This window comes from Oryx dammah, unplaced genomic scaffold (genome assembly GCF_014754425.2).
Source record: "Oryx dammah isolate SB20612 unplaced genomic scaffold, SCBI_Odam_1.1 HiC_scaffold_18, whole genome shotgun sequence".
Taxonomy (NCBI): Eukaryota; Metazoa; Chordata; class Mammalia; order Artiodactyla; family Bovidae; genus Oryx; species Oryx dammah.
Window position 1 is genome coordinate 13043921 of NW_024070202.1, and position 23232 is coordinate 13067152.

At 43.6% G+C, this 23232-nt stretch overlaps 1 protein-coding gene across 2 annotated transcripts in view; it reads right to left on the bottom strand.

The window, feature by feature from the left end:
• The window catches only part of PON1 (paraoxonase 1), a 35330-nt gene extending 12927 nt beyond the window's left edge, over positions 1-22403 (bottom strand). The window contains exons 1-5 of one of the 2 annotated variants that reach the window (XM_040260473.1): positions 22131-22403; positions 8973-9043; positions 7423-7478; positions 6012-6180; positions 2954-3080 (exon numbers count right to left, since the gene is read on the bottom strand). In XM_040260473.1, coding sequence (XP_040116407.1) covers positions 2954-3080; positions 6012-6180; positions 7423-7478; positions 8973-9043; positions 22131-22204 — 497 coding nt within the window. In that variant the 5' untranslated portion in view covers positions 22205-22403. The remainder of the gene's footprint in view (positions 1-2953; positions 3081-6011; positions 6181-7422; positions 7479-8972; positions 9044-22130) is intronic. The other variant, XM_040260474.1, reaches the window with a different exon arrangement.
• Between the last annotated feature and the right edge of the window lie 829 nt (positions 22404-23232).

The following is a 23232-nucleotide window of genomic DNA, read 5'->3' on the forward strand; positions in this document are numbered from 1 at the left end:
GGCAGGAGGAGAAGAGGGCGACAGAGGATGAGATGGCTGGATGTCATCACCAACTCAATGGACATGAGTTTGAGCAAACTCCAGGAGATAGTAAAGGACAGGGAAGTCTGGTGTGCTGCAGTTCATGGGGTCACAAAGAGTTGGACACGACTTAGCGATTGAACAACAACAACAAAATTTAAAAAAAAAAAAGCCCTAACCGTAGGAAATTGGACAAAACTAAGATTTCCAAGGTTAAATGGTAAAATAAATAAAATAAGTTTCACTATTTCATAGCAACTCAGAGCAGAAGCTCCAGACTCAAGCTCCAGACTCCAGGATTAAAATTCCGGTGTCTTTTACTGACAGTGTCCCCTGAAGCAGTGTCCCCAGGCTTCATTTGTTTTATTTTATTTTATTTTTTTCGAGGTTGAATCTTTAAATTTAATATGGTATAGTAGTAAAACCTAATTAAGAACATGCTTGTAAAAAACTAATGAAATCTGTTAAATTGGCTATTGCACCACCTGAGTTATAGCGGAAGCTCATTCAAACTTTTATTCTCACCATCATTTCTACCATTAGTCTGGCTTCTCTAGTCCACACACTTGGCCCTAATTTAGATCTCAGTATTTGGCAGAGTCTCCAGACACTCGGTGTCCTCATTCTCTTTCCAAAATACATTTGTTGAATGAAGGTATGAACAAACTCTCCCACCAAAAGCTGTTCTCTGAACTTTCGTGCAGATGAAGACCTGGGCGGTAGTTTGTAATGGTCACCAATTGGCTAATTTGCCTTCCTCCAGTAACCTGATTTCTTGCAGTCTCAATTTCCTCAGCTTCAGCCCCATCGGGTAAGACAAGAGAGGGAGGAGCCCTGGTAACACTGAGCAGGTGCTTTGCTACATGGTTTAAAAGAAATCCAGATTTACACATTCTGAGATAATTGAGTTCTGCAGGTAAATTATTCAAATAGAGGTTAAGAATCTAAAAAGACCATAACGATTAGAGGATAAAAACTGTGTGGGAAGATAGTGTCAAATTATTTCCTGAAATCCATCATTACCTCATAAACAGGGCTTCCCTGGTGGCTGAGCAGTAAAGAATCTGCCTGTGATGCAGGAGACGTGAGTTCCCTCCCTGGGTTGAGAAGATCCCCTCGAGAAGGAAACCACAACACACCCGAGTATTCTTGCCTGCAGAATCCCGTGGACAGACGAGGCTGGAGGGCTACAGTCCACGGGGTCGCAAAGAGTCAGATATGACTTAGCAACTAAACAACAACAAAGGCAAGTGAGGATGTCAGTTTTGTGTTGGGATCAGGGATCTGTGTGTTTCCTTTCTCTAGACGCTGTGCTGCGGAGGAAGCTGGGATGGAGCTGGCTGTTAACCACAGAGCTGCTGTTTCAGGAATCCTGTGCAAATGAACCGCAGGAGAAGCAGCGCTGGGAGCTCTTAGAGGCACTGGATCACAGATCTCCTCTTGGGTTTGCGTTTCTTAGAAACATGTACAATTCCAACTTTCACTGTAAATATCAAGAACAGATAAGCTCAAGAGGTGAAATTTGTCCATGAAACCAATTTGGGTTTGAGATACTAAGTCTGGTTCTGCAGAAGAGCAGAGTGCTTTCCTGGTAAAAGCATAAAGGAACATTCTCTGGGACCAGGAGGCATAAACCAGCATCCAGCCAACCCGGGAAATGAGGAGGGAAGAGAAGGGGTGTCTTCTCTGGAGCTTGAGTCCTCAAAGGTTTCTGCAGATGAACATCTGGAGGAGTTTATGCTCATCAGAAAGGAGAGTCGCCCTCATTTACAGTCTATGGGAACTTGGATAGAATTTGGATCCTACTGTTGTGTGAAAATTGTATAAATCTTAATTGTGTTGAACTGGCTCATGGTGCTTTCCAGGTCTACTATATCCTTCTACTTTTCTGTCTATTCATTCTATTAATTTTTGAGAGTTTGATATTGAAACTCCAACTAGAAGTCTTAATTTACCTACTTAAAAAATAATTGAATTAATAATATACAGTGAAACTATATGTAACTTTCAGTTGAGTTCAGTTCAGTCATTCAGTCGTGTCTGAGTCTTTGTGACCCCCATGGACTATAGCTAACCAGGCCTCCCTGTCCATCACCAACTCCCGGAGTTTACGCAAACTTATGTCCATTGAGTCAGTGATGCCATTCAGCCATCTCATTTTCTGTTGTCCCCTTCTCCTCCTGCCCTCAATCTTTCCCAGCATCAGGGTCTTTTCCAATGAGTCAGCTCTTCACGTCAGGTGGCCAAAGTATTGAAGTTTCACCTTCAGCATCAGTCCTTCCAATGAACACCCAGGACTGATCTCCTTTAGGATGGACTGGTTGGATCTCCTTGCAGTCCAAGGGACACTCAAGAGTCTTCTCCAACACCACAACTCAAAAGCATCAATTCTTCGGTGCTCAGCTTTCTTTATAGTCCAACTCTCACATCCATACATGACTACTGGAAAAACCGTAGCCTTGACTAGACAGACCTTTGTTGACAAAGTAACGTCTCTGCTTTTTAATATGCTGCCTAGGTGGGTCATAACTTTCCTTCCAAGGAGTAAGTGTCTTTTAATTTCATGGCTGCAGTCACCATCTGCAGTGATTTTAGAGCCCCCCAAAGTAAAGTCTGCCACTGTTTCCCTATCTATTTGCCATGCAATCATGGGACTGGATGCCATGATCTTCGTTTTCTGAATGTTGAGCTTTAAGTAACTTTTGTCTCCTGTAAATGTATTATCATACTTTCATAATTTAAAAAATAAGAAAGAGGGAAAAGAGCATTAGAAGAGGAATAAATGAAAGCAAAGTAAAATTTTAAAAAAGAGAAAGGAGAGTTGCCATTATCCCCCCACCCCACCCTCCACCCCTGCCAAAAGGAAACACTAAAAGTAGACACACCATCTCCTGGTGTTAAAGGAAAGTAGGAATATGACATATCTCAGTACTTAGGCAGAAGTTCATGTCTGATGGTTTTCAGATGCAAAAGCGACTTTTCTTCTTCTTGAAATTTAAACAACTCAACCGTGGACTTAAAATCTGGATGGCTCACCACCAGCAGGTACACAGTATTATCTGAGAAGAGATTAAAAACAAAAATCGAAACATTAACTGAGCTCTCAGCTGTCAGCTCTGTCTCTAAAAAGCAATTTCTACCCACCTCCAACCAGTACTTAGGATGTCAGGCAGATGGAATATTTTCATCTCTTTGTAGAGAGAAGCATTTGTGATTGCTCCAGAGAAAAATGGCTAAAGGAAGACCCGGTGACAGTCTAAAAACCACCAGACTCCACAGGGGGGAAAAAGTCCTCAACTTAAGAATGAGCAGCCCTTGACACTAAAACTCCAAAGAGCTTATTAAGCTTTCTGCTGCAAATGGTCTCAGCAAGATGTAGCACTGAGATAAAAGAGATAAAAGATGAGAAGAATATCAATAAGAGAAGGTGTGCTCAGGTGTAATTTACACAGCGTGAGATGATAAATTCCATAAAAAGAGCACCTGAGAGATAATCTCAAAGGGATTTAGCTTCCAGGAGTCGGTGCAACTCTGCGGCATGAAAGAGACCAGCGTAAGTGGTCAAGAAGGAGTGATCAGATGTTAGACCATGGTCTCTGCCTTCGGAAGCAGTGCACCTTTGGAAAACTTTGACATGACCAAATTGGTGTTTAAAGGAAAATAGTGTCAAGTTTAGGAGGTTGAATGGAAGAAATCTGAAAAGAAAAGCCAGCTGTGAGACTTCCCATTGGGCCCCTTGCCAAGCAGATGTTTATTTTAATTGGTGTTAAGTGCTACAGAAGGAAAATAAAACCAGATAAAGGGATGCAGAGTAATGAGATGTTTTGTTCATGGGAGTCAGGCAAGTTCTGAGAAGATGATGCTAAAGCAGATACTGAAATGAAATGAGAGACTGAACTATATGAATATCTGGGGAAAGGGTGTTCTAGGTGGAAGGAAGAGAAGGTGCAAAGGGCCTGAGGCAGGAGCTTAGTGGGAGGTTGTAGTTGGAGTAGAAGTGAGTGAAAGAGTGGGAGGATTAAAGCCACAGACACAGGACTCCAGGTTAGTCTTGCAGGGCTTAGGGTGAGGCTCCAGGGCTTACTTACAGGGCTTTCAACCAGGGAGTATATGACTGTGGGTAGAGCAGGAATCCAGACAGGTGAAAAGAAGGGCTAGATCAGGAGGACGCTGCTTCTCTCCACATGCCTGGATTACTGCTATACCCACAGTCATGTTACTCCTTGGTTGAAAGTCCCCTGTAAGGAAGCCCTGGAGCCTTACCCTACTGACAGGAAAAGGCAGGGAAGGATATGAGAGGAATTTGACAGGAAGTACCAAAAGTCCCTGATGATGGCTGAGGAATATGGGAAGTGGAAATCAATCCTAAGTGAGGATTAAAACCCAGATTCACGTTTTGCACAGCAGAATCCACCTCTGGGAATTTATCATAAGCAGTCATAGAAGCTACGTGCATATGGATGTTTATTCTGGCATTCGTTTTCAGTGAGCATAAAGGTGGGAACAGGCTCAATATCCATCAACAGATGAACTGTATAATGGTTCTCCCATGCCACAGAATTCCAAACAGCCACTGCAAAGCCGCTCTGAACGCACTGTCAGGGAAAGGAGTCCATGATGCAGTGTCTAATGCAAAAGTAATTTATATGAGGACCTGTATAATATTCATGTGGTTATTTTCCCTTTTTAACTCAAAAGAGCAGGCACACACCCCACATCCTATTTCTTTGCACTTACGATATTTTAAAAATAAAATATAATGTTAATAAATGGGTGAAGAGATCACTGAAAGGGAAATACATAGGTATGTATATAAATTTCAGAAGATATATATATGGAAGAAGGGAAGTCATATGGAGTAAACATGAAAAAGGGAAGATAAGAGGATGAAGAATTACTTTTTAACATTTTGAGTTTAATTTGGCTGTAGGTGTTGTGTTAGTCACTCGGTTGTGTCCAACTCTTTGTGACCCCAAGGACTGTAGCCCACCAGGCTCCTCTGTCCATGGAATTCTCCAGGCAAGAATTCTTGAATGGGTTGCCATTCTCTTCTCCAGGGGATCTTTCCAACCCAGGTAGGGAGCCTGGGTCTCCTGAGGGTCCTGCATTGTAGGCAGATTCTTTACCACTGAGTGGACACCAGTATCATAAGGGTGAAGAAAGGGGGGGAAAGAGTTGCGAGAGAGAGTTTCTTAATGAGGACATTGCTGGTGGCTTTCAAGGCAGCAGTTTTAGTCCCCCCCTTGCAGAAAAGTCTGCAAGGACCAAGGAAGGGATTGTCTGATGGAGGCCATGGGGATAGGCGCTATTCTCAACCCTGGTCTTAACATTCTTATCTGCTGGAGAGCTTGTAACAAGCACTACCACTCAAGCCTCCCTCAGAGCAACTGAATCAAAATATCTGGGGCTGGGGCCTGGGCATCAGGCTTTTTAAGACTCTCCAGGTGCTTGTGTGCACAACCATGGTTGAGAATTAATGTAGAGACCAAGGCAATGGCTGCAAAAAGAAGGGAAGAAATCCAATGAAAGCATAATGGGTGGGGCAGTTTGTCAAACTGTGGAGAAACTGAAGACAAAGGAACCAGTGGGTAGCGACGCACTGAAGGTGACTGGCGGTGGATCTCTAGACTGCACGTGTCTTATGTTAGAGCAGTCTGTTGTTGTAAACACCTGGATCTGTATAATTGTTTAAAATGGAAAAACTCATTCCTATTAGGGCTGGATATTATTACTATGGTAATTATAGGGATTATGTGAATGCTGCTATTTTTAAAAATTAGGTGCTTTGCAAATCTCAAGTATTTTAGCATTCTGAAGGATTTACATGGTTATGTTATGTTTAATTCATCTAGGAGGTAAGTTTAAAACCCAGAGTGAGAACATGATTCATGACTGTACTTTAGTTGGATAAAAAGAAATATTCATTCATTAACATTTTTCTGTTTTTTTTTTAATTTGGTTTTATTTTTAATAGACATTGAATTTGTTACCTTCATCTGTGAATGTGCTAATGCCATGAGGGTTAAATGAAGACGCATCAAAGTTACTTCCAGTCATCTTCAGTTCCAACACTGTTGGATCCTCTTCGTTCATGTCCATCAGAAGTATTTTTCCAGGCTTATCAGGTTCAAAGCTTTTTACTCCAGGATATTGTAATCCCTTATAAAATAACAGAGGAGAAAACTTTACAAATACTTTACTTTTTACTGTACAAATACTTCAAATGCCGATGGAGGTGGTAGACAGCACATGGGTTCAGCACCGTCTGGTTCAGGCTGCAAGCCACATGGCAAGCCTACTAGCTGGCTTGTGCAAGCAGCTCTTGGGGGTCTCTGGAAGTCACATGCTCCCAGACGACCCCACATAATGGGCACAGACCCTTCCATCACCAGCTACAAAGCATGTGTGCTGAATATCACCGCTACCAACCCATGATGACGATTAAAAAAAATAAAGAGCAGACGAAAGAGGCATTTACTAACAAGCTTCAGTAATATAAGCAAGGAACACAGGTTACGGATCGTCCCCTGGCGGGTTTCATGGAAGCATCTCAGAAACAAAGGTTTAGGGTTGGGGTCTAATCACTCCAGGGAGAAACTCCTTCCTTAGCTTGAAGGTAGAACAGCTCAGCTACTATTTGTTTTAGATAGTGGGGTCCTGTGTAAGATTTAATGGAAATTTATATTCTTTAGCTTTAAAAAAAAAGTTTGTAAGACACCTCTTCAGAGGACAATCAGTCTTCATAGGAGAAAACTGGATTAAATAAATTACAACAGGCAGCAAAGGATTTTCAGTGGCTGGATGACTTGAATACTGTATTCTATCAATTCTGTTATCCTTCATGAGGGTGATGACTTCTGTTTTTGAGCTATATCATCTACCACAATGATCTGTATGCAGGAGAGTTTCACAACACGGGGGCTTTTCTTTCCAGAAGTTTGGAAATTGTGGCATGACCTACTAACATCTTAAAATTAAAAGGCTTATTCCAAAAAGTGTAAAAAGAAGGATTAAAATCTAAATGATATGTGAGGGGGAACACGTGCATGTGCGCACACACACACACTCAAGTCAGCAGATATTTGAGTACACTGCTTATGTTCTTCAAGGAACAGACAGATGAATGGGAAGCCGTTCTTGAACTCACTGGACTCAAACTGTCACAGTGGAAGATAACGGAATACAGGAGCTCAGTGTACCCACAGGAATACAAACCTGTGTAGAACACATACGATCATAATCATAACACCAGTATGAATGTCTACACAGGTTGTTTTTTGAACCATATCACTGCTCATTTTACTTGAAGATGGGCATTGGTATAAAGAAGGCTGAAATGAAAGGCAAGCTGCTGGTCCTAGAAAATGGTTCAGAGCACAGGAAATGAAAGGCAACACTTACGGCGCTAAAGAAAGCAAGTCCATTGGGAAGTATCTCCAGGTCTTCAGCGCCAGTTTCTTCAAAAAAGAGCACAGACAGCACAGGTTGTTTAGATTGGTCCCTTGGAAGTTAGGGGGCCTTGTCTTCACCACTCCCAACTTGAAAATGGGGCCACATATTTAGTTCTTCTTTGATAGGTTCAGAATAAATCATTCTTTCCTTTATGTATTCAAATTGATTCGTATGATTATTTAAAAATTTAGAGATTCATATAATAAAGTGTATTTAAAACTTACACTTAATATATTTGTTTTAAGTTTATGAACTAGAACTTTTTCCTCGGAGTCTGAAATCTCTTAAAGTTCATGGAAATTCACTAAATGTACAAAAGGTATAGTAATTTGAAAATAGCTTGCAGTTTTTAAAGACACAGAGTAAACTCCCCATATATGTTGACACCTAATCATTCCAAATCAAATAAACTCTTTGAAAAGCCCTATTGGAAACATAAGCAAATTTCAAATGCTTTGGTTAAAGTGAGGATACATTTCATATTCTGAATATGCCTTTATAAACATCAATAAATAATTCACCAAGTTAGTTATGCTTTAAATACATGTAAATTTTTTGAATTTCAATCTCAAGACATATATGATTTTTTATTTGGTATTAATTTTAGTGGAGATGTTCATTTTACAAATATCCAGTGATATTTAATATCAATATCATGCTTGTTTTCTAGAAAAAAAAGATTGCAATATAAGCTATCTGACCAAGGTAATTGATGCTATCTGCATAAAATCATGTGGTCTAGCCTTTCTAACCACAACTGAGATAAATGATTCTAAACAAGCAAGCCCTCAAACAACAAAAGCATGAATGTCAAACAAGTTGTTTTCAAATAACAAAGCTGGTTGGTTGAAACCAGATGGGGACTTGAGTCCTCCAACCCTCCCTGTTGGCTGTCTACCAGCTTCTGTTACCTGTCCTTTTTATCTTTGCTGAGGGGCCTGCCTCCCACAGAGGAGGTCCTCTAATTACTTTCCCAGCTTCCTTTGCAGCTAGGGCACCAGCCTGTCGTCTAGCTCTGACCAATGAGATCTGAGGGGAAATATACTGGGGGCTTCTGGGAAAATTTTGCCTCCAGATATTAAAAGAGAAATGCAGAAGGAGAAGGCCTGTGGGACTGGCAAAGGGGTGCGAGGCCTTCACAAACATTTACCCTTTACTCGTTACTCTTTCTCCTTCTGTCCCTCCTCTGCCATCGCTTCAGGTTATATTACCATAAAATCAAATGCTTCCTGACCACTGTTTCTGCTAAATGACCCAAACAAAAACAAATAATAAAACAGCGGTCAAACCCCTTGATGACAGGTTGGTAGAGTCGAAGGTCAAGTAATCTGGTATTTACAACTAACTATTGACTTGATAATACTCTCCTGGCTAGTAGTTTTATTTTTGAACAGAATTAAACAGGTGTATTAATCAAATAACTCACAAGGTAATACTTCAAGTGGAGTATTATCAAATACTTACGCATTTGATAATACTTCCTCCTCTCAAATGCTTACCTATTCCTTTTATTAATTTACAGTTAGGAAGTTCTACCGATTTTACTTCTCGGGAAGCGTTCATTCTTGCTCTGGAAGAGAAAGAAAATAAAAAGGAATAAAATATGCATAAAACTATCCAGAAATTTAACTAAGTTGCAAAAGCAGCCAGTAAAATTCTCCTTAACCGAACTTTGCCTAGGTTTCAACCCCAGGGTTAGTGGTCCCGGAGCGATTCTGTCAGACCAGGCCTGGGCCAGACACACGGGGCCCCTGGGCACAACGTTTAGTGTGTATTTAGCAGAGGGGGGTAGACGTGCCGTGTGCTCAGTTGATTCCGACTCTCTGTGACCCCGTGGACTGCAGCCCACCAGGCTCCTCTGTCCATGGGATTCTCCAGACAAGAGTACTGGAGTGGGTTGCCATCCCCTCCTCCAGGGGCTCTTCCTGACTGAGGGATTGAACCTGCATCTTTTAGGTCTCCTGTTGGCTGGTGGATTCTTTACCACTACACCACCTGGGAAGCCCTGGGTGGATACACAAAGATGTGCAGTGTCCTTTCAGGGCTCGGTGCCCTTTGGCAGAACGGGAACTATTTCATCACCCATGGCAGGAGCCCTAAGTGGACGTTTGGGTTAAATAACAACCTGGGTCCAGTTGATTCCATTTGATGTTTTAGAGCTGCTGACAGATAGGCCTCCTGCCTATCTGCCCAGTGTGGCCCCAAAGCCTGGACTGGGCGCCTGATTTCAGGTGTGTTATTTGAAAAACACAGGTGTGCTTAAAGGATTTATAGCTTCAGAAAATCCTACCCAAGGCCAGCATATTTAAAGGCATCGCATGCACACATGCGTGCACACACACAGCACACACACACATATGCACACAAAAGTAAAGCGGAATGCATAAACTTCCTGGGGAACCATCTGAGTGAACGACCAAGGCAAAAAGAACAGCTGTGAGAAGGAGGCACCAGCAGGCTGCCTGCGCACATAGCACAGAGCTGTTGAGTTGTTGACGTGACATTTGAAAGAAAAGGACCACAACATTAGCTCAGCCAAGAGACTTACTCAATAAACTTTTTTTTTTTTTTTTTTTAGCACTAAGGATAGTATGCTGCAGTTCATGGGGTTGAAAAGAGTCCAACACTACTTAGTGATTGAACAGGAACAACAACGATACAATACAGTCAGAGTGAGTAGCAATGCTTATCCAACCAGCCCTAGAAATCTTATTTGACTAAAGATAGTCAGGCGGAGAAGTCTCTCACTTGCCTTACTGATAATTTCCTCTCATAGAAGGAAGAGGATGGGTGAAGGGGTGACTAGACACTTTGAATAAAATTGTTAACAACCTGGTATAAAGTAATACGAATTTGGCGGTGACTGATCTTCCATCTTTTCATTCAGAAAAAAAGTGTAGCCTGTTCCCACTAGCCCTACTACTGCGTTATTAGCTAGCATTTTCACCCTCTAATAGGGTCTAATAGGGGCTTCCCTGGTGGCTCAGAGGTTAAAGAGCCTGCCTGCAATGCAGGAAACCTGGGTTCTGTCCCTGGGTAGGGAAGATCCCCTGGAGAAGGAAATGGCAACCCACTCCAGTATTCTTGCCTGGAGAATCCCATGGATGGAGGAGCCTGGTGGGCTACGGTCCATGGGGTCGCAGAGTCGGACACGACTGAGCAACTTCACTTCACTTCACTTCAATAGGGTCTGAGCTTAAGAGGCTAGCAATGAGCTCTAGAAATCAGCTTTGTTAAAGAGCCACGGTTCATTGTTAGCATGGAGTAGAGATTTACCAGTCTGAATGCTACAGATCCAGAGGTGAATGCACAGATGAGGAAAGCCTGGTTGCAAGGAGAGGGTGGTCCCTGAATGATGGACATGAACTTGGAAAGCAGACTTCAAAGGCAAGTTGGGATCTGCCTCCATGACTGAGAAACAAAAAGGTATTCCAACAATGGAAATTTGACATATAGTCACAAAAGTTTGCAGTAAAGAAATAAAAGGGAAACTTTGGAGCTTTATCAACTTTTCAAACTAAGACCCACATTAGGAAAAGCATTTTATTTGGTGGAAACACACAGCACACCACACACATACCTGAAACAAAGTTCGTGAAAGGATACTTCCCCTAATCAATGCGATACGTTCTTAACGTTTCTATTCAATTCTGTTTCATTTATTTAAAGTTAATGATAATACAAAAAAACCCACAAACACTGGTGAGGGTTTGGGAAAAAAAGGAACAATATTTCAGATGTTCAGTCTGGTTTTAGAAAAGGCAGAGGAACCAGAGATCAAATTGCCAACATCTGCTGGATCATCGAAAAAGCAAGAGAGTTCCAGAAAAACATCTACTTCTGCTTTATTGACTATGCCAAAGCCTTTGACTGTGTGGATCACAATCAACTGTGGAAAATTCTGAAAGAGATGGGAATACCAGACCATCTGACCTGCCTCTTGAGAAATCTGTATGCAGGTCAGGAAGCAACAGTTCGAACTAGACATGGAACAACAGACTGGTTCCAAATAGGAAAAGGAGTACATCAAGGCTGTGTATTGTCCCTGCTTATTTAACTTCTATGCAGAGTACATCATGAGAAATGCTGGGCTGGAAGAAGCTCAAGCTGGAATCAAGATTGCCGGGAGAAATATCAATAACCTCAGACTTGCAGATGATACCACCTTATGGCAGAAAGTGAAGAACTAAAGAGCCTCTTGATGAAAGTGAAAGAGGAGAGTGAAAAAGTTGGCTTAAAGCTCAACATTCCGAAAACTAAGATCATGGCATCCGTTCCCATCACTTCATGGCAAATAGATGGGGAAACAGTGGCTGACTTTATTTTTCTGGGCTCCAAAATGACTACAGATGGTGATTGCAGCCATGAAATTAAAAGACACTTACTCCTTGGAAGGAAAGTTATGACCAACCTAGGCAGCATATTAAAAAGCAGAGACATTACTTTGCAAACAAAGGTCTGTCTAGTCAAGGCTATGGTTTTTCCAGTAGTCATGTATGGATGTGAGAGTTGGACTATAAAGAAAGCTGAGTGCCGTAGAATTGATGCTTCTGAACTATGGTGTTGGAGAAGACTCTTGAGAATCCCTTGGACTGTAAGGAGATCCAACCAGTCCATCCTAAAGAAGATCAGTCCTGGGTGTTCATTGGAAGGACTGATGTTGAAGCTAAAATTCCAATACTCTGGGCACCTGATGCGAAGAGCTGACTCATTTGAAAAGACCCTGGTGCTGGGAAAGATTGAGGGCAGGAGGAGAAGGGGACAACAGAGGATGAGATGGTTGGATGGCATCGCCAACTCAGTGGACATGGGTTTGGGTGGACTCCGGGAGTTGATGATGGACAGGGAGGCCTGGCGTGCTGCAGTTCATGGGGTTGCAAAGAGTCAGACACAGTGACTGAGAGACTGAACTGAAATGATCCACTGTTGGTGGGAATATAAATTGGCACAGCCACTGTGGAAAACAGTATGGAAGTTCCTCAAAAGACTAAAAGAACTACCATGTGACCCAGCAATTCCACAGTTGCATATATGTACAAAGAAAATGAAAACACTAGTTGAAAAGATATATGTACCTCAGTGTTCATAGCAGCACGATTTACAATAGCCAAGATATAGTCAAGATACAGAAGCAACCTAAGCACACCAACAGATCAGTGGATAAAGATGTAATGTGTATATGTGTGTGTGCACGTATGAATTTTACAGTCATAGAAAACTGCCGGGAGCTGCCATGGGAGATCCCACCCATGACAAAGCCATGTGGAAGAGAACTGTTAAGCAAGGCTTCAGAACTCAAGGGGCTCCCTAGGCTTTCTCGAGCATCTACCCCAAAACCAGAATCTGTCTGTTTTACTGTTTCATGACTTTCACCAACTCCTCTGACATTAACAGGGGGCTAACCCTGACCACTTTTCTCTGGAGAAAATCAACTTAGGGCTATAGCTAATAAGTCTCCTGGACATGAGAGGAATATTTCAAATCAACCCCCCTCTGTTAGCATTCTGGCTTGCTCGGCAGGTATATCCAGACCCTTATAGCTACACATGTGATTATTTACAGCCTCCCAACTGTGAGAGGCACGGAAAGCCTAAAACATAGAGTCTTTGAAAGAGTTAAAAGTTATTAGAGTAGTGCTAGTGCTGATGTAGGATTTCATTATTGGGCCAATGCTTGTTGCTAAATTCCCATATCTCTTATCCACTGTGCACCTGGGAATGCATTAGTTAACATAGTGAGAACGCTAGAAAAACAAGTGTATCCTTGAATTTAATCACATCAAACTTTTGAGCTAATTGGTTCTTTCTTATAACTCATTGCACCTTTGCTCTGTGAAAAACGTAACTCTGTTTGGCATTTTCTGAGGCTTACATAGATTAGAAATATAAAGAAAAAACACTTTGAGGGAAAACAAGTTTTTTGGTTGAGCAGCCTTTATCGAAAGAGGGTCATAAAATGTTCACAGGCCTCCAAGGCCAGAAGATACTGTACACAACATCTTTTGTGGAAAAGGTATGCAGAAAAATCATGGTTGATAAAGGCAATACCGCTGGAATGTTGGGCTGACTCTGTATGACCTTGCATCTTTCATTTCCCTCTACGTACAAAAAAGGTATATAAGTACCGTTTAAAAATAAAGCTATGGATCTTGCTCATCAAAGCAGCTTGATCTCCTCGTGTCAATCATTTTCCTCCTCTTACTCTCTTTTTCTGGCTAGTTCCCATCTGGAGTATGGAGATCCGCCGTGTCTACTTATTTGCCTGGGTTTCTAAGACCTGAACGGGAAGGCGTCCTGCGCCTTCACTCCCTTGGGAGACCGGGAGGGCACCTGTGGCCTCACGTAGACGGTGCAAGTCTCTTGTCTTGAGACTTTATTGATTTTCTGTATAAACCAAGGAACTCCAGCTTCTTTTCTCCTCTCCTCTAGTTTCTTATCTACAACATTCTTGTCTATCTCTCTCTCTCAATCAATCGCCGACGCCGTTTCTCCTTCGGGTTTCCCTGGATCCTGCAGGGGCTGGACCCCGGCTGAAAACTAATGAAATTTTGCCATTTTCAGTAACATAGATGGAACTGGAAGGTATTAGGCTTAGTGAAATGTCAGGCAGAGAAAGACAAATACTGTATATTATCACTTACATGTGGAACCTAAGAAATAAATGAATGAATATAACAAGAGAGAAACCGACTCACAGATACAGAGAACAAACTAGTGGTTACCAATAGGAGAGGGAAGTGGGGAGGGGCAATATAAGGATAGAAACTAAGAGGTACAAACTGGTATATATAAGATAAATAAGCTACAAGAATATATTGTACAGCACAGAGAACATAGCCAATATTTTATAACTATAGAGTATAATCTATAAAATATTTAAACACTATGCTGTATACCTGAAAGACTAATATAATATCATAAACCAACTATATGCTAGTTGCTCAGTCATATCCAACTCTTTGTGACCCCGTGGACTGTAGCTCACAGGGCTTCACTGTTCATGGAATTCTCCAGGCGAGAATACTGGAGAGGATTGCCATTGCCTCCTCCAAAGGCTCTTCCCACCCCAGGTATCAAATCTGGGTCTCCCACATTGCAGACAGATTCTTTACCGTCTGAGTCACCAGGGAAGCTATACTTCAATTTTAAAAATAATAAAATAACAATAAATAAATAAGGGCTGATCATACTTGACTAAATTGATTTTGTGATCCACCATTTGAAAACATAGCTTTACAAAAAGCTTAGTGAATATGTACAGAGTGCCCCAGGGAACTCAAAAGACAGGTACAAGCGGTCATAATCAAGGACAATAGAGTGACACAGAAGAAGAGCGTCGACGACAAGCCATCAGTGAGCGGGTGAAGACTTGAGGAAAATGCCAAGGACAGCCATATTAGCTTTTTAGAGTCAAAATCACACAGGCTTGCAAGGTTCAGTGCATGTGATGTGTTCACAGAGGACAGACAAGAGCAGAAATGATTAGCCTCTATTCTTACTCAGGTTTCTCTCTCATGGAAGCTGACCTCTAACCTGGAAAAGGCAGAATGATCAGAGCTAAAGGGAGCCAATTGTAGATAAGGAGGCATTCAGTCAGCACCCAGCTGCTTTTGGTTCAAATTTGTGGCCATGCGTGGGTGCTAAGTCTCTGCGTGACCCCATGGACTGTAGCTCGCCAGGCTCCCCTGTCCATGGGATTCTCCAGGCAAGAATACTGGAGTGGGGTGCCGTTCCCTTCTCCAGGGCATCTGCCTGACCCAGGGATTGAACCTGAGTCTCGTGTCTCTTGCATTGGCAGGCAGGTTCTTTACCACTAGCACCACCTGGGAAGCCCAAATCTCAACAGACTAATCATTGTTACTGTAGTTCAGGTACTTCAATTACTCTGCTTTAATCCTCAAACCTCTCCCTGAGGTACTGTTTTCCCTTTTTCACAGGTGACGAAGATTAAGTGGCTTTTCATGTCTACAAAATTATGAAGTGGCAGAGCTGGGGTTGGAACCCAAGTATGAATGCAAAGATCACACTCAGTCCTCTGCCCAGCATAATTTACCGGTATTACTGCTTCCAAAAGACTGGAAGAAATGCCAAAAGACAGCTCAGATTGTGTTACTATAATCCAGCTCATGTTTTTCTATTTTACTTTCAGTTATCAGGAAATATCTTGTCAAGGGCTTAAGTCCCAATGTTCCAGGTCTAAAGGACAAAGTTCAATGTTTGTGATGTATCGCTGATTAATAAGCTGCTGAAGGCTGGCCAGAAATCACATACTTCCTGTTATGAATTATTCTTTGCAGATACATGCCACCTCCTTACAAAACAAAGTGAGGATCTTTAGCTTTGCATTAAGAAATCCATTTTAGAACTTTCCTTGGGGCCATGTGTATCCTCACCGGTCTATCTTCTGCCACTGCACACTCCTCATTCTTCAATATTTCTTATTGGGACTTCATTCCAGTTCAGTTCAGTCGCTCAGTCGTGTCCGACTCTTTGCGACCCCATGAATCGCAGCACGCCAGGTCTCCCTGTCCATCACCAACTCCCGGAGTTCACTCAGACTCGCGTCCATTGAGTCAGTGATGCCATCCAGCCATCTCATCCTCTGTCGTCCCCTTCTCCTCCTGCCCCCAATCCCTCCCAGCATTGGGACTTACTATCCTTAAAAAGGATGGAATTTAATTTTTTATGATTTTCCTTGTTTGTTTTCTCTTTTTGCTGGGTCTTTGTTGCTCCTCTTGCAGCAAGTGGGGGCTGCTCATTATGGTGGCCTCTCTTGTTGTAGGGCATGGGTTCCAGGGTGCGGTGGCTTTAGTGGTGGCAGCACAAGGCTCAGTAGTTGTGGCTCCCAGGCTCTAGAGCACAGGCTCAATAGTGGTGGTGCACAGGCTTAGTTGCTCCACGCCATGTGGCATCTTCCTGCTCAGATCAGGGATCGAACCCATGTCTCCTGCACCGGCAGGCAGATTCTTACCACTGAGCCTCCAGGGAAGCCCTGGAATTTGGATTTGAAATCAGGTGCCATGACACCAAGAATCCTATTCTCTACATCACTTTCTCTCCTTTCACTTGCTTATGCCAGTTTTCCCTCCACCTAGTCCTTCCTGCTAATCCACCTGGAAGTTTCCTACTCATGACCAGTCTGCAACTCCTCCTGATCTTTCGTGATAGGATTAGTGACCCCTTCATTTATCCTCACAAATCTTCACACATACATCTACAGAGTCTCTTTCCATACTGTTTTATGGCAATCAGTTTGTAGTCTCGTTGCTAACACGAAATTCTGAAATCTGTGACTGAATACTGCATCCTATTCTATCCTGTGACTTTGCACAAGTACACAGAGCCCAAGTAAAACGAAAGTACTTGGTAGATGTCTGCTGAATTGTTTTGTGGAATTAGCAGGCTAGCACATCAGATGCAGAAGATGATGTTGGTTGCATTGATAGAGGAGGACCAGTGAACTATTTGTTCTTAACCTAGGGTCTCAGGGAGGTCCTACCACAACATATATTCAAACTTCACTCATTTAGTGGATCATTCATAGGTAGATTTTTGAGACAGCATACGGCAATAATAAAAACTAACATTTACAGAGTATCTTTCATGGGCCAGATTTTACACATATACCTACTGTGATAGGTATTATGAGCCCATAATATTTAGGTGGAGAAACAGGCTCAAAATGGTAAAGTTGAGGCAGGCTGACACCAGGGACTCTTTGCTACAATGCTTGCACCTGGACAAACATCTCCCAGAGCAACAGAAGAAAAACTATAAGGGACTAAAAAGAACTGTATGCATAAGGCAGTTGGAACAAATGATCAACGATATGATGCAAAAAGGACCAAAAATCCAACAGCCACTTATACGTTGTCGGAGCAAAAGCAGGGTACTGCACACGATTCCTACACACAGTTCCATCAAGCAGGTCGGCCAACCAGCCAAGCCACCCCTGCGGCCTGACCACTGGATAGGCACCTACCCTCACCCCATTTAAGGGACCAGATTGCTTCCCAGTCAAGAAGCAAGCAAGGAAACCTGTTACTTGTGTTTACTCCCTCTGTTGCAGCACTAGTCCCAAAAAAAGCTTGCCTGAATTTCTCCTCTAACCTGTTATCAATTTCTGTTGATTAAAAAGCCCAAGAATCCAAGTCAGTAACAAAGTGACCTGAAAGCTGCAGAACTGAGGTCCAGCCCAGGTCTGCTGGAATCCTCCACTATTCTTTTCCCACTAGAGTGTGTTGCCTGGAGTGGGCACTGGGGTAGCAGAAATATTAACACTATTAATAAGCACTAGCTTTGCTGTTTCCTTGTAATAAGGAGTTTCACGCCTTACGTCCTGCTAAATTGCTTCAGTCGTGTCTGACTCTTTGTGACCCTATGGACGGTAGCCCCCAGGCTCCTCTGTCCATAGGAGTCTCCAGGCAAGAATACTGGAGTGGGTTGCCATTTCCTCCTCCAGGGGATCTTCCCAACCTAGAGATTGAACCCGTGTCTCTTAAGTCTCCTGCATTTGGGAGGCTGCTGCTAAGTCACTTCAGTCGTGTCCGACTCAGTGCGACCCCATAGACGGCAGCCCACCAAGCCCCCCCGTCCCTGGGATTCTCCAGGCAAGAACACTGGAGTGGCTTGCCATTTCCTTCTCCAATGCAGGAAAGTGAAAAGTGAAAGTGAAGTCGCTCAGTCGTGTCAGACTCTTCGCGACCCCATGGACTGCAGCCCACCAGACTCTTGCATCCATGGGATTTTCCAGGCAAGAGTACTGGAGTGGGGTGCCATCGCCTTCTCCGACTGGAGTGGCAAGCACCACCAATTTAAGAAATGAGGAAGTTGCCCCAGAGATGCATGTTCAACTTTCCATACGCCAGGGGGCACTGTTTACATCTTCGTTCACTGGAAGTGCAGTGCGCCTGCGTAGTGAGCACTCTGCAAAACCTCAGCGGCGTAGGCACAGATGGGCGGGAAAGACTGCTAACCCAAGGGAGCTCCCTTATTTCCTTCCTCTGTGCTGCTGTCACCTCAGAAGCATCTGGGAACCCCTCAAGGCACATCTAGTATCCGTCCACGAGTTCCGTCCTGCTCCAGGACTATAGGACTTCTTGTGAACCTGCCCCATACGCCACATCTCTGAGGGAAAAAAAGTTGTATCCCCTCTGAGGATTCACCTCGACCTTGCTGCTGGTCTCAGCATATAATCTTTTCCCTTCCTCCCTTGGACAGATTCATGATTTTCTCTGACATTCAGAGACCTTATCTCTAAAATGGGGGTAAAGGTAATTTACTGATCCTCTAGGCTCTCTAGCTGGTTCTAAGTTGGAGGGCGGGGGGTGGGGGTGGGGGCTGCAGGATTTGAATGTCCTTTTGAAACCACACACCTCAGGTGGGAATTCGAACGCAATCTTGCCTCACGTGGGGCAGGAGCCCAGGTGAACCTCGTGTGAGACTCCAACCCCCAATCTTCTGACTGAAACCGTGCACCTAGTCTCGGGACTTCATGAAGTTCAGGAGAGGCAAAGTGAAAGGTAAGAAGTGGATTTATTAATATCCTTTGTAAAGAAGTTGCCGGGCAATGGGGCGTGAGAGGATGGTCGTGTCTCAGGTTTCAGGCGAGCTCTTGAAAAGGTCTGCCAAGTGAGGGTGCTTGGCGCTGGGCAGGAAAGACGGCAAGAGCGAGCCGAGTAAAGGGAGACGTACAAGACTGAGGCAGAATGCGGGCATCTTGGAGGAGAAACACGCAGACTTCCTGGCAATTTCCCTTCCTCCCCCATCTGAGCTGCTTGAAGGCTCTACACCATCTTCCATCCCCATAACCACCCATCCTGTTGTTTAGTTGCTAAGTCATATCTGACTCTGCAACGCCATGGACTGTAGCCCGCCAGGCTCCTCTGTCTATGGGATTCCCCAGGCAAGAATACTGGAGTGGGTTTCCATTCCCTTTTCCATGGCATCTACTCCACCAGACATCAAACCTGTGTCTCTCGCATCTCCTGCATTGACAGATGGATTCTTTACCACTGAACCACCCATCCTCCCAGCTGCACGTTATTCCTACTCTGCTCTCTGTTCGAGCCCTCTTTTTCATTCAAAAACCATAGGTCCACTGCATGGCCACTTTCTCTTCTCAGTCTTCTGATTACAACCAGAAGTTAAAGGACTGAGGCTCCCTCCCCACGTGCTGGACTCGGGTGGTGAAAGTAAACAGGGAGTTCTCACTCCAAACCAGACCTGGTCTTCCCACTGCAGCGTCCCCATGGAAAAGTGGTTCTGGGAGGCGCCCTAGTCACAGACAAGGCTACCGAGGGGACTGGCAGACACTGACATTATGTTAAGCTATGACCATAGTGTGCTTTGGTCCCTTCAAACAAATCACAGTCAGGCTTGGGGGTTCCAGAAACCTGCTGCCCAAGGCCAGACCTCAACTTCTCTTGAAATTTAAGTCTTGGTGCCAATCAATGGTATAGAATAATCGGTCTCAAACTGTATCCCAGAGAGTTATACACGTGGTAAAGGGAGTAAAGGATGTGGGCAAATAAGTCTGTGAAATGACAAAGCAAAATCATTTTGTGTATTTTGTTACTGAAGGACTTTTCAAAGTGTTCAGTGTGCCAGAATGCACTGTCAATCTCTAGGAAAAGGCTATAATAGACATTTCCCAAACTTTCTTTGTCTCAGTTCAGTCACTCAGTCGTGTCCGACTCTTTGGGACCCCATGAATCGCAGCACGCCAGGCCTCCCTGTCCATCACCAACTCCCAGAGTTCACTCAAACTCATGTCCATTGAGTCGGTGATGCCATCCAGCCATCTCATCCTCTGTTGTCCCCTTCTCCTCCTGCCCTCAATCCCTCCCAGCATCAGAGTCTTTTCCAATGAGTCAACTCTTCGCATGAGGTGGCCAAAGTACTGGAGTTTCAGCTTTAGCATCATTCCTTCCAAAGAACACCCAGGGCTGATCTCCTTCAGAATGGACTGGTTGGATCTCCTTGCAGTCCAAGGGACTCTCAAGAGTCTTCTCCAACACCTCAGTTCAAAAGCATCAATTCTTCATCACTCAGCTTTCTTCAAAGTCCAACTCTCACATCCATACATGACCACAGGAAAAACCATAGACTTGACTAGACGGACCTTTGTTGGCAAAGTAATGTCTCTGCTTTTGAATATGCTTTCTAGGTTGGTCATAACTTTTCTTCCAAGGAGTAAGCATCTTTTAATTTCATGGCTGCAGTCACCATCTGCAGTGATTTTGAAGGAACCTATTTTTTATAGAGCATGTATTGTGACTTGTGTGTGTTCCAAGGAACAAACTTGGGGAAATATTAATGCTGGCTCAAATAAGCTAAGACTTCATGTTGAGAGAGAAACTTTTTAGGGTAGTAGTGGTAAAGCTATACTTTATGTATATATGTATATGTATGCATTATATACACATGTATATAATGTATTTACATACATGTATTAATATTATATATAAGGCACTATGTATATAAATATATATTCTTTGACAACAAATAGTACCATGGTTAGTGAAAATCCACAAACTATAATTTTTACATGATTAAAAATCCCAAATCACTGTCTGTTTCTTACTTTTTTCTAAGTTTGTGATTCCAAAAGTAATCAACAATTAGAAAAGAAAATCCCAATTTTTACAAAAATCTATTCTGAGTGAATGTATATATGTTTCTAAACAGTCAACAGGGTCATATGATCTTTTTCTGAAAGTCCAAAATGTTCAGTTTGATTTTTAGTAATATTTTACTTCAAAGTCAATAACGTATGACCGATTAATCGTTAGGGTTAGGGTGATCTCTAGACTTTGAACCCCTATTAAAAAGTTATTATGAAACTACTGATACTTTCTTAGAAAACTTTCCCCCCTTGTATAGTACTTAAAAATTTATAAAACCTTTAAGGGAAGCAGAACACTTCTAAGAAAGGCACTTTTCCCTTTAAGGGAAGCAGGACACATTTATTAAATACTTACTATATCCCAAGCACATTGTTGGGTGCTTCTTATATGAGGCTTTGGTGACACAGTAGCCAACATACACTGATATTCATGAAAAATAAATGTGAGAGATCCTCCAGTGGAAGGGACACAGCAAGAACCTAGGACATCAAGGTCTCTCCTCTAAGCCCTGACACATCTCCCCTGCAGCAGGTGGCCATTCCTTCCCATCTGCCCCACTGCACACGGAAGTTTTCTGTCTCTCAGCGAGGCCTCAAACTGAGCATCTCCACGCTGCGTAGTTTTCTGCCACAGCCAGGCAACTGAGTCTGGAGCTTCTTCCCTAATTCTCACAATATCAGAGGCCCCCTCCAGTCTGGTTATTTATTTTGCAGCAAATCTGAGAAGTGAATCTGTAGCCAAGATACACCAGTATTTATGAAAAATTAATTGGTGTGTGACAACAGCTTGGCCACTCACACCAAGGGCAATCGCCTCCTTAGCCTCTCTCCCAGACCGTGAGCAAGGGTGTTCAGGTGGTTAGGGAAAGTTGCATATTTATGAAATCGCTTTGGGATGTACATCCTGCACTTGCCTTCTGATTTTCTAAGAGCCTGGAGCCAGCTTGGGGGTGGAGGGTGAGGGGGAAGACTCCCGGGTCTGGCTAGTGGATAGGACAGACAGTACAGGGGTGGGCTGCAGCCCAACTCACAGATAAGAAGACCGGTGATCCCTGAAGAATGCCAGCCCCAGTCCCAAGAGGGTGAGCACCAACAGCTTCGCCATGGCCTGGGACAGACGGGAGAAGGGGTGGAGACCCTGCGAATCCGCAGCCTAGGGCTGCTCTGGGGTTGGCCCCACCCCGCCCTCCCCGCCACGGGGTGCAGCTCACCCCTCCCGCCCTGCTCGGGGACTGCGGGAACTTGGTTGGGGTCAGCGCCTGCAGCCAGGTGCTGCGCGCTCCCGAGGCTTTAAAGAGAGAACTAGCTGCCTAGAGTGGGCAGAAAGGGGAGAATAGGCAGGTCGGAGGAAACGGAGAGCGGTGGGAAAGGAGAGCCAGGCTTTGAGGAAGGCTCACTTTGTGCCAACAAGGTCCTAATCCTGTGACTCAGAGGGGTTCAGTAACTTGATCACTGTGACTCAGCCAGAAAAGGCACAAAAGGGAGGGAGGGCTGTGATTGACACTTATTAATATACAAGTTTATCCTCACGCGACTACCACTACCGCCACGTGGCTCCGTCAGACATCTGCATATCAAGCTTCTCTTTCAGCACCACTCATCAGATACCTCTCTGTGGTGTTCATTCATTCCAGACTTTTGGCTGACATTGAGTACCTGTTATGTGCCAGCAATCAGTAAAATATATCACTCTTGCATATGCTGTGGATAATCCGTGTTTGCATTATGGGGGTGCACATCCCCTATGGAGAACAATAAAGCAGGGAAAGGCATAGAGCAGGCATACTGAGGTGCCATTTAAGAAAGGCGTGTCCAGGGAGGCATCACTGATAAGGTGACTTCTGAGCAAAGCAGGGTAGGAAGTGCCTCTACCTTCTGCCTTCTCTCTTGTTACCATGAATGAGACTTTCCTGTTCATGAGAGACCACCTCTTCTCTTTGCCCTGGGTTTCTTTTTTTTTATTTCCTTCTCAAGGATTTTGGTCCCAGTTACAACTTCTCTCTCCTACAACATCTTCCTCTTCTGTGGAATATTGCCATTAGATACAGGCATGCTTTAGGTTCACTCAGAGTTTTCTGGGAAAAATACTCTGTGATCCCACATTCTAACTACCTACTGCTTTTTTGCTGCTTC